Source organism: Poromitra crassiceps (genome assembly GCF_964638095.1).
Source record: "Poromitra crassiceps genome assembly, chromosome: 11".
In the NCBI taxonomy this organism is placed as follows: domain Eukaryota; kingdom Metazoa; phylum Chordata; class Actinopteri; order Beryciformes; family Melamphaidae; genus Poromitra; species Poromitra crassiceps.
Genome location: NC_139643.1, coordinates 24,343,136 through 24,355,635, shown reverse-complemented (window position 1 = coordinate 24,355,635; position 12,500 = coordinate 24,343,136). Strand labels below are relative to the sequence as shown.

General features: G+C 42.9%; 1 protein-coding gene across 4 annotated transcripts in view; it reads left to right on the top strand.

The window, feature by feature from the left end:
- Positions 1–12,500, top strand: part of tuft1b (tuftelin 1b) — a 24,336-nt gene that overhangs the window by 6,890 nt on the left and 4,946 nt on the right. For 2 of the 4 annotated variants that reach the window (XM_083646490.1, XM_083646493.1), the window contains exons 2-7: positions 6,432–6,509; positions 6,761–6,844; positions 7,039–7,125; positions 7,949–8,017; positions 8,432–8,617; positions 11,926–12,036. In XM_083646490.1, coding sequence (XP_083502616.1) covers positions 6,432–6,509; positions 6,761–6,844; positions 7,039–7,125; positions 7,949–8,017; positions 8,432–8,617; positions 11,926–12,036 — 615 coding nt within the window. Of the gene's footprint in view, positions 1–3,788; positions 3,863–6,431; positions 6,510–6,760; positions 6,845–7,038; positions 7,126–7,948; positions 8,018–8,431; positions 8,618–11,925; positions 12,037–12,500 lie in introns of those variants that run through there. The other 2 variants (XM_083646492.1, XM_083646491.1) reach the window with 2 other exon arrangements.

Here is a 12,500-nt window from a genome sequence, read left to right as displayed (position 1 = left end):
CTCTACCCTACTCTACTCTGACTCTACTCCTTTATTCTTTGGTATTCTGCTCTATTCATTTTGTACTGTACTCCACTTTGCGCTCTTCTCCAATCTATTCCTTGGTACTCGGCCCTATTCGTTGGTACTCTACTGTAGTCTACTCTAATGATGATGCTGATACCTCCAAAACGGTAAACAATTTCGTGCAAAAGCCTTGAGCTGTTAATTGCTCTGCAGTTATTTGTGTCGTGAATTAGATGGGTGCAATGTTTGTCTTGCTTTACTGTACATATTATTATTGTTGTGTTATGGGACGCATGGTGGCTAACTGAGTTTCCCTCTCTGGGGATGAATGAACTTCATCAATCAATCAATCAACCAATCAATCAATCAACCAATCAGGAGGGTGAGAAATGTCCACACCTGCTCCAGCAGCACTGTGCCGTGTGACACTGGAGAGAGAAAGCAGACACCCTCTGAGGGATGACTGGAGCTGCTCCACCTAGTGCCGGCTGAGCTGTGAAAAGAGAGCTGAATATATACGTGTCTCTAGTGGCAGATTATTTACCAGCTGCTTTTATTAACACTATGTGTGTCTCTGTTGTTGTTTTTATAATAACACAGTTTAGCATCAATAGATGGGCTGCACAAGAGGTTTGGGGCCAATTCATATCTGTGCCCATAGATGGAATTCGCAAAACCAGTAGTAGTAGTAGTAGTAGTAGTAGTAGTAGTAGTAGTAGTAGTTTATTTGTCATTGCATAAGAATTTACACAACGAAATTCCAGGCTCCCCATCGTGCAACCATTCAGTACAATACAATACAATCACCAATTAAATAACAATTCACCAAAGCAATTCACCAGGCGCCACAGTATATAGACACAGACTAGTAATAATAGCAGCAGTATGATAAATAGTATATAGTAATAATAAAGTCTGTGATAAATGGCAATAGTATAATAATTATAGTATGGCATACATAATTATTTAATAATTATTTAATAGTAGATGCTAAGATCCTCCGTTTGGACTGTTGTGACCTCCATAATAGTTGTTTATGTAAAACATGGGTTGAGTTTGGATCGTGGCCACACATTGCATGCGAAGGTTAAGATAATATGGTCGACTCATCAAAAGCTTGGCAATCTATTTCTGAAATGTTGTTTTGGCATAAACATTCACCTTGATTGTCTTGTCTTGACATTGAATGTCTTCAGCAGTGTTTGTCTTGGTATTAAGACAGTTACGGATTAATATGTAGTGTCAGCATGTGAATGAATAGCAACAATCACTGTCACATTGACACCATGGCAGCGTAAGAGTTCTTTGTATTGCATATTTGTTTTGGTTTTTCTTCAGAATCCATTACGTTACGCAAGGCGTGAGGAACAATTATCTGTAGGCTTGATGTTGGCTTTTGATGTGATCAGATGCATTGAGATCTGATGACAGATGATTCATGCCTCGGAGGGAGAACCAAACAGTTGAAACCGTAACCTGTTATGGCTGTTATTGTTATTAACAGATACGCAGAACCTGGAAGACACCTATATAACGCCTACCAGTGAATTCATCGTCATTCCATTCCAAAGGTTGTAAAGACAATAGAAATGTAAGTGTGTTGGCGCTCGGCGGAGCTGCACAGGCAGGCCTGGGCGGAGCAGCCCTGAGGTGTCTCTGCCTCGCCCCCTCTCCCACTGGAGACACAGCGTTACTGCACCTTAAAGGGGCACGGCAGATAAAAGAAGTGATTACAAAAACACATTAGAAGAGTATGAGTTTACACATGCCCACATGGCACAGATCAGATATGGACTAGAGCAACAAGGTGAGGAGAATTGGCAGTGCAACCGTATTTTTGTTTTGTTTTACGTCAACGTCTCATATTTTTCTAGCCATTACCGCACAATTATCCAGTGATTTACCGTCTAATCATTACAGCCATTTGGGCTATAATGAGGCTATTTTGCTTAATTACACACACGCACACGCACACACACACACACACATAGACACACACACACACACACACACACACACACACACACACACACAGACACACACACACTCTCTCTCTTAAGTATACTCATCTCTCCGTCATGATAGATGATGTATTGATGACTTCTTGGAACTGTTGTCAGGCTGCTGCGACTTTGACTTTTGCACTCCTCACCATGTGCGCGCACTCACGGAATTTAAAGGGATAGTCCGCATGATTCTTGTATTTCTTTATTTTTCTCTTTCGCTTTTGTGATTCAAGCCACTGACCCAATGTACTGTAATAACAAAGACAGTATAGACAGTATAGACCGGGGCCTCTTACTTCTTCCACTTCTTATATTATATCATATTCTATTCTATTCTATTATTATGATATTATGATATGATATGATATGATATGATATTATATGATATTATATTATATATATATTAATTCCAAACAAAGCATTGCTGCTTCCATCAACAGAAAACGCATCACTTTGTTTTCCCAGGAAAGAGGGCCCAGCTGATTCTACTGTTGCACTTATTGTTGTCAGTTTGGATCAGTGTTTCAGCCAAATGGCTAAAATGCAAATGTTTCTTGTGGCGTGAGAGCGAGCGGCAAAGAAGAGACGAGCAAAATAGCGTGTGGTAAAACACAGAGAACATTGAGTGTCTGTGTAAGGGCCTCCCGGGGGGGCGTGTCCTCCCACAGTCCTCTCTGTAAAGAGAGAAGAAGCCCTCAGGGTGATATATGTTGACCTATCTGTCTGTCAGCGCCTCACTCAGCTCTGATGGTTTTTCAGACCCGGCTATTACACACAAAACATTGTCATTCAAGTGGAACCGTTTAGCCTGTGTTTGACATGCAACACACGGAGGAGGCGGTGCTTCTATTACCCAGAAGACACATTATATAATGTGTTGCTCTTCTTTGATATTTTAGGCCCATACATGTTTTATGTACACAGATGGTTTGTGTATCATTAGACATCTTACACACACACACACACATACACACACACACACACACACACACACGCATGCATGCGTGTGTTCTTACAAAGAGATAAAGAACTGAAGCAATGGACTGAAGATAACATCATTGAGGAGATGTAAAAGTCCTTCGACTGCTTTTGAACCCTTGGGAGTAAATCTGCAACCTTATATGTATTACTGTGATCATCTATCAAAGACATGCTCCATGCCCTGCTAAATACAGAAGTAGGCTTTGCTGATATACTTGAGAATGACGTAATAATTATGTAATAATACATTTATACAACTTCCAATAAATGCCTGGTCTCTCAGAAGTTTTATGACATTATTTATTACATCATCTCTCTCTAATAACCCCCGCAGCCATTTCATCATTTTAATTTAACAACTACGCTACTATTAGACGTTCTACAGTGACAGGCATTTCCTCCACACACGCACACACACACAAACACACACACACGCACACGCACATGCACACACACACACACACACTCTAAACTTAACCGATGAGATCTTGGAGGATTGATGGAGGCTGCTGAAGGTTTGCGCCTGTGCGGACAAGCTGCTGACGTTGCTGCGGGCAGGAAGTCTGTCCCGTCATGCTGCTAAGTGGTCAGGAAACGAGAGGGTGTGACCGACCGGAGTCTGTTGATTGGTGCTCCCAGCAATCAAGTGTGGGATGGGAGGAGGTTTATAAAGACGCTATCAACAACAGCTGCATGATTCTGGGTCTTTTTTTTGTAAGTATAGCTGCTGTTGGGATACTTGCTACAGTGCTAGTCGTTGATTCCGCCTTGTTTTTTTTGCTGATGCATGAATTGTATTCATTTTTAATGGATAATGATCTTGACTAACAGTTCTGACTAACATCTGAAAAATGAATATTGGATTAGAGGTATGTATGTTTGTGCTGTTGGAATATTATTTGCGTATTAGTTATTCTTGGTGTGTTACTTGAGTTTGCATATTGTTAAAGAGTTATTCTTGGTGTGTTACTTGAGTAGGCTTGCTAGTAATAGCTGATGACAGGCTGTGGTATGCAGTGAACGTGTCATCAACTCGTTAGCGTTCCTGCGCTGTAACTGCTGCTGTCATTCCCACAGAAGGCAATTATAGAGGTGTGTGAAGTTCCTGTATTAAGTGTAGCTTGTGTGACCAGTGTCACTGTATCGTATGAGAAAAATGTTTCTGCCGAGTTTACACGGTGAAAGTGACTTTAAAATACCAAAACAAATTAGGCTGGTGAATGTTACAACTGGAGATGAAGCTACTGGCTTTAGTAAGTCTAGTAGTCTAGTAGTCTAGAATTTGAACCAGGTAAAAGTAATATGGTTTGTAGAGATTCAAGAGGGTCCCTAAAGCATGAGGAAAACAGCTGGTTCTGTTGCATATTTGATGTGGCGTGGAGGAGACACACCTGCCTGTGAAACCTGTAAAAATGCCTGTGGGTGGAAATAAAACGTCGCTCCTGGAAAACACATGTTTTGCGAGTGCAGTTTCAGTGAGGTACCGCTGCAGAATAGTAACTGTAAACTAACATTCAATATGAGATTGAGGTCAGACAGAAGGCCCAGTTTTAGTTTGAGTTTATTCCATGAAAATGGAATAAAAGTTTGCAACTTTTGTATGCTTTTATTATTATTTTATTGTGGCCACACTATGATCATAATTTGACGGGTGGTTCTCCTACCTCTGGCATGGACCCAGATCACCTGAACAACAAGGTTATTAGCAGTGTTGGGGGTAACTCATTACAAAAGTAACATATTACATGTAATATATTACTTTTAGCAGTAACTCAGTAATATAACTTATTACTTATAGGATTTCAGTAATATTATACCAGTTACTTTGACAAGTAACTCAAGTTACAAATTGAGTAATTTAGTTTTTTTAATCAAAGCACATTTAAAAAAGATACAATCATTTCCTAATCAAACTGTGTTTTTATGCAAATAACTACCATAGATGACAATAACAAAGGAAAAGAATAACATTTAGAATTTTGGATTGTTTACACTGACTTCAAGACGGTTGAAATTATTTTTCGGGATGTTCCGGGGCGGCGATGTCATTCTGCTGCTGCTGTTGTTGTTTTGGTAAAAGTAATGCAAATGTAGTGTAATAAGTAACGAGTTACTCTACACAGACAGTAATATTGTAAAGTCACTTATTACTTTCAAATGAAAGTAACTAGTAATATGTAGTATATTACATTTTGAAAGTAACACTGGTTATTAGAGATCAGTCACGCATTGTTTAAAGCAGTGTTGAACTTTTCAAGTGTCTCCGGTTGCTTTCGGCTGTGAAACTGACTGTTTGCCATTTGGCTTGAGATACGTATCAATAGATAGCACACACACTCGACCACATCAAGAGCTCGAGAGCTTTTCAATGCGCCATGTTCCTGAATATTGAGTGATATAAATTAAGTCTTCCTCTCATGTGGCAGTGTTTACTCTTCAAACTGCCAGCGGCAGGGATTAGGCTTAATTCAGACTGTGTATGATAGCAGGGATTAGGCTTCATTCAGACTGTGTATGATAGGATAGAAACTATAGAGTGACAATGACAATAATGTTATATAACAGCACTAATCCACCTGACTTCCCTCATCCTCTCCTGAAATGGATTTGATTGGTGGAGGAGCGACGAGTTGTTTTTCTCTGTCTATTCAGAGCGGCAGCAGCAGCTTGTCCAGAGCCATTCCTCAGGTCCTTACATGGGTGTTGGCCAGGAGGATCATGTCTGTTCAAAGCCAGATGGAATCTGTTAAGCTTGGGGAGAGGTTGAGTCTCAAACACTTTGGTTATGTCATAACTATTTAGTAAAAAAGCAAAAACACATTTAGACTATAGATGGCAGGGGGTGTGCAAGGCAATTTCAGCTGAGGGACGTCCCATTAGGCACAGGCTTTCATGAGAGAATAGAATAGAATAGAATAGAATAGGTTTGTGGTCCTGTGGCCCAAAGGTGAGTCAGCCTATGTGGTTTTTCCCAGAAATGCCAGATAATAACAAACCCAAAGTAACTTTTGAAAGTCACTTTGTCAAAAAACCCGGCAATTCTCATTTGTTTGTGTTGCTATGGGGACTAAACTGCCGAGACGAGAGTGACTCAGATGTGTTATTTCTGTCCCCTGCTGGGCTGGACTGGTTTCACTTCTCCAGTCTCTAAACGGGCCGTTTGGTCAAACCTCCAGACAGACTTGGCCCGGGGCCCGGGGATGCCGTGGAAACCTCCCCTCAGTGTCTGATGCGTCACGGAGACTGTGTGTGTGGCATTTACTGAGGAACTTACTGTAACTCTCTTTATGGTCGACCCCCTCCCTCCGCCCCTCCTCTCTCTCTCTCTCTCACTTTCCATGTTGTGCCTCTCTCTCTCTGTGTCCACTCCCTCTCTGTACTGCTTCAGCCCTGTTTGTCCTCCTTTGGTCCTCTCATCCTCTCCTCTTTGGTTTTCAGGAGGGACTCGGGCGGCTCAGACTCACTCTGCAAGACCACGATCAGTCGGCCCAGACCTCAGAACAGCTGGGCAGAAAGGTAGCTACACGATCCAAGAGGAAAGGTCATTCTGTCATGTAGTTTAGTGATTGAAAGATTCTAAACGAGCGTAGAATGGAACATTTACTCTGAACTTGCTCGTAGATTTTGACATCTAAAAAAAATTATATAAATTATTTTCTCATTAAGACACGATTTCACCCCAAAAAATAACCCTAACCCTAAAAAAGAACCCTAACCCTAACATAATTATCATGCCATGTTTTTTTTGTTCATTCTGACGACTGCAGGCCAGCAGCACAGCGACAGCTCTGCCACAGCAACCCGCCAAGGTGCTCATCACACCCACAGAGGAAAAAGTGGAGGTCATCAAGGTGTGTTTGTGTGTTTGTTTGTGTGTGTGTGTGTGTGTGTGTGTGTGCGTGCGTGCGTGTGTGTGTGTGTAATGTCATGCATGTGTTTTTGTGTATTTATCAGTTTGCACATACAGTATAGCTGCATGCCTTCCTGCATATCTGCACACCTGCTTTAACACAAGCCCTGTGTGGCGTTGTGCTGCGCTGTCCAGGTGTACCTGCAGGCACGTCCACAGAAAGAGGAGAACCACCAGGAGAGCCTGAAGATGCTGACGGACGAGGTGTCGCAGATACAGGAGGTGAGTGTCAGACAGAGGCAGAGCTGAGCAACATCCCCCAACAGCAGAGAATGACTCAACGTGCATCAGCTTGTGAAGTAGCCCCCCATTAGAATGGCATGAAAATTACCTGGCTAGAAATAATTGGTGTGTTTGTACGGTTTGTACGGGTATGTGCTTAGTTTTGTTGTGTGTGTGTGTGTGTGCTTGTGCAGGGTGTGTGTGTTTGTGTGCTTGTGTGTATTGTGACCCTTCTGCGTCACAGCATCTTACATTTATAGTCAGTGTTGGGGGTAACTCGTTACAAAAGTAACATATTACATGTAATATATTACTTTTAGCAGTAACTCAGTAATATAACTTATTACTAATAGGATTTCAGTAATATTATACCAGTTACTTTGTCAAGTAACACAAGTTACAAATTGAGTTATATATATATTTTTTTAAATAAAAGCATATATTTAAATAAAGATACAATCTTTTCTAATCAAATTGTGTTTTTTTTAATGCAAATAACCACTATAGATGATAATAACAAAGGAAGAAGATAACATTCAGAATTTTGGACGGTTTACACTGACTTCAAGGCGGTTGCAATTGTTTTGGGATGCTTCCGGGGTGGCGATGTCATTCTGCTACTGCTGTTATTACAGTGAAAGTAATGCAAAAGTAGTGTAATAAGTAACGAGTTACTCTACACAGACAGTCATATTGTAAAGTAACTTATTACTACGGTACTTTCAAATGAAAGTAACTAGTAATATGTAGTATATTACATTTTGAAAGTAACTTGCCCAACACTGTTTATTATATTGCATTGAATGTGCATTTTTGTCCTCAGGTGAGGTACTGTCTGAAGACTCTGAGAGAGCAGATGGCAGCCAGGCACAACACCACCAACAACAACAAGGTACACCACCTCTACTAACTAAAGATGCCATGCTGATTCTGCTCCATATGTCAATCAATCAATCAATCAATCAATCAATCAATCAATCAATCAATCAATCAGTTTAATACATGTCCCAGAAGGGCACTTTGGTTCACATCAGACAGTAGTGGATAATTACAACATCATTACTAGTTTGAGATTAGTAATAACGGCACACTTCAGAATTGAGATACATTATTACTAGTTTTAAAGTAATAAAGGCACACTTCAATATTATACAATACATAAACATTTGTTGCATTATGTACAGATTCCAAAGGACCATCTGCTGCCCTCAGCCGGGTCGCCGCGTGCGCAGCGCCACCGTTGTGGTAGAATACCAGGAGTAATACCGCACTAACTCCTCTAACCAGCCGCCACTCTCTTCCTCAGTATCCCGCCAATGGCTACAGAGTCTCGGTGCCCAGCTACCAACCAACTGTCACCACTGGCTACACAGTCTCGGTGCCCAGCGACCAACCAGCTGTCACAAATGGCTACAGAGTCTCGGTGCCTAGCAACCAACCAACCGTCACCAACGGCAACACTGCTCGGCCTCGGACTGAGACAGAGGACCATGTGAGTCAGCCTTGTGTGATGTGGAATGATCAATGTGGGTTTTAGACACATGGTTTGAATTTTCCTCAGTGGTAGATGAGTGCTTCGTGAGAAATGGTTGGCTCCAGTGTCTACAAAAAGAAACTAGTTGAAACTGCAGCAGTTGTGCCTAGTTTGAATGCATTCAAATTTCTATTCAAATGATAGGCATAACTTTCGCAATGGAAAAAACGTCTGGTGCTCGCGTTCTTTTCCACTCGTGCCAGCCAACTGTTTGCTGTTCCGTAAAATAGTGCCGGACCCTCAGACGCTGATAACACATCTTATCGCACACAGAGGCAAGTGTCCCTGTGTGCCTTACATACTGTCTAACAGTGCACACCAGAGATGGGGACGTGGACTTCAGACTTGGACTTGAGTCGCACTTAAGTCACACACACACACAGTGACTTGAGACTTGACTTGAGACTTGTCCTCAAAGACTTGAGAGTTGACTTGTCATCTCTAATCATTGCTGCTGCTGTATTCTAATAGATAAGGAGTGAGGATAATACAGTACATGCTTTGAATTCCCATGCAGTGTTCTAAGCAGACCGGATGGCATGCAGCAGATGATAGAACGCTGAACGCTCATGCATAGGGACTTGAGACTTGACTTGGACTTGTGACCAAAGACTTGAGACTTGACTTAGGCTTTCATAAAATGACTTGTGAGCATCTCTGCTGCACACACAGACACATACTGCCCCTCCCCCCCCCCCCCCCCACACACACACACACACACACACACACACACACACACACACACTGACACACCTATGCACAGAACATGAGATCCATTTCCCCATGTATTACATCTCCAGTAACAGAACACCGCTCATATATTATGAGCGGTATTACCACAAATATATGTGGTAATAACATGTTATTACCACATATATTTGTGGTAATAACAGGGACTCCATGGGAGGGAATGTGTGTGCTGTGGCTATCTAAAAGCCAGTGAGCTGTATGTGTGCTATGTAGGTAAGCCAGAGTCAGGTGACACTGCTGCCCTCCATTCTCCATTCTGAGTGGTGTCAAATTATGCAACGATGCAAAGTCCACTGTTTGACCCGTGGGGGAAAAGCGATTACTGTGTCTTGTGTGTCCACCCAAGAAACAGCCATCAAAGATCAAAGATCAAAGATGACACCTGAACGATTTAATGAGACGTCCACCTTCATGATGACTGTGATGACCTCTGTAAACACAGGTGCAAGCAAAACACTAATGAGGGTTTCCAACTTCCATAGAGACAGTCGGCGTGTGTGGGAACGCCCACAAAATGTTAAACGGCTGGCTCGCGCGAGTGGGGTAAAACCGCCGATATATCTCAATGGGCTGACTCACCAAAGGACGGTGCTGCAGCTCTAAACTACAGGTTTGGGGGTTCTAGAGCTGAACACAAGACGTCTGCTCAGATGTGCGTTTACTGGGGTGGTTAAATCCCCGATCGTGTCTGCCTGGGCCGGGCTAGCAGCTGAATTCTAACTTTGCTGAATGGATAGAACGGGGGATTTACCCCACCCTGACCACGCCTCCAGCCAGGCTGAGCCAGCTAACCCAGCGTCTATGACGAGACATCGCCTCAACCTATGATTGGAATTTGGAAACCCTCATTAGTGTTTTGCTTGCACCTGTGTTTATTCTGCCTTTTCGGCACAAAATGGCCCCCATGAAAAGGGTCTATAGGCTTTTTTCACAGGGGCAGTGTCTAAAAGGCAGGAAGTAACACAGGCGCACCAAAACATGAATTAGGGTTTCCAACTTCCAGTCCATTTAGGTGTTCCAGTGCTGGGGCCCTAATTAGTGACTTGGTTGCACCTGTGTTTACCCTGCCTTTCAGACACAAAATGGCAGCTGTGAAAAAGGCCCATTCAGTGTCTCTCCCTCCTCTCTCTCTCTCCCTCTTTCTGTGTGTGTGTGTGTGTGTGTGTGTGTGTGTGTGTGTGTGTGTGTGTGTGTGTGTGTGTGTGTGTGTGTGTGCGCGTGTGTAAAAGTTATAACAGTAATTGATAATTCACTAAAACTAAGGGAAAATAACTAGACAACACAAACTACATTGAACAAAACAAAAGTACAGAACAAAACATGCATTGAGGAGGGAAAGACACACTGAATCGTCTGAAGACTTTAGTAGCGTGAATGAGGCTACGTATGAAAAGTGAAAACTGACATTTGACACTTTGTGAACACAGCAGCCATTGATAAATTGTCATTTTGCATTTGTGCTCTTGATTTACACTAAAATTAGTATTTAAAGATCAAAGTAGATCGGCTCTCTCAAACAGGAGCCATCTCTCATAGATGGTATATTCCTCCTGCTATTTGGTGAAAATCCCAGGCTAGGTGAAACAATCTTTAATTATCATCCTCCCTTTTTTTTTTAGTTGTGTGGTGTATCTCCAGCCTTAGCAAATGAGTTGTGTGGTGTATCTCCAGCCTCTGTCTCTCTTTAGCCCTTTTCCCACATGCGCTTTGTACCGCAAAATGACCGGAACGTGGTCTAATGCCTGCATGTGAGAAAGTCGTCGTGCCGGTATAAGCGCGACCCCGTCATCGCGGAGATTTCACCAGTTTGGAGCCAGTCAGAAGAGCGGTATGCGCGATAGCGGACTCAAGTAGAGAACGGGTCCAGTCATTTCCCGCGACACTCTCATGGGCGAGGTGTACACACGTTGCTTAATGTTCCAGCGGGCATAATCTAATCATTCGCGCACATTAAAGCAAACTGGCGAAATGATCTTGTGATAATAAGAGCAGTAGCCTATGTCAGCTTCATGTGTGGTTGTGCTTATTTTTCCCCTCTCTCCTCTCTGCTGCCTGCTCGTCCTCCTCCTTCAGTGACAGCCCGAAATGCACGAAGCGAAATGTGGAAGTATTTTGCTTACGTTGCCGACAGCGAAGGCAAGCCCGGACACATCAAACGAAGCGAGTCTGTAAAAAGTGCTTCAACGCGACGCAGGTGAACGGATAAACAAGCAAACTTATTTCACCATTCGGAGTTTTGCCGACACGTCACTCCCCACCCGCTCTGCAGTGCCGCCCCGCCCCCCAACATACAGGCAAATTTGCTGCTAGATTCCCATATGCGCGAGCCGAAGTGTGAAGGGAAATGTCCGATATTGACTTACAGGTAATTTTCCGGTACGCATGTGGGAAAACGGCTTTTGTGGTAGCTTGTTCTAACAACGTTGAACTTAACTGAGCATATCACCCCCTGTTTGACCTGTCCCCCCCCCCCTCCCCTGCCTGTCTGACCTGTCCCCCCCCCCCCTCTCTCTCAGGTGGAAGATAATCGTGAGGAGACTCTGAGGCTCCGGGAGGCGACCAAGCGTCTGTACTCACAGCTGAAGGAGGTGGAGAAGAGGCACCAGGAGGAGAAAGACAGACTGCAGGTCTGTCTTATGAGCTCAATAACGTTACTAAGACTGTCTTCACTTATGACTCACTCTGTTGCTGCTGCTCCTCTCGTGTTCCTGTCCTCATGATGTAAATATGATCTCTCTCCACACGCTGCTCCACATTCAGCTCTGTCAGGTCATCTGGGGACATTGTCCATATTTCAAGTCATTTGTGCCAGTGGAAAGATGGCGGGCGGGCCTGTGCTCGCTTATATAATAGATTCCTCTCACATTATATACAAATGGACCAGTACAGTACAGTCATTATTGTGTTAGAGACTGTCCTAGATGTACAACCAATTAATTTGAACCTCGATTAATTTTAATTGCCTGTGATCAGCAAAGGAACCCATATCAAGATTCAGATGACAATACAATTCAATGCATTCAGACAACATACAAAAGAATCCAAGCAAAAATGACAAGACAGAAATCCCACTTTCTAATACATGAAGTGC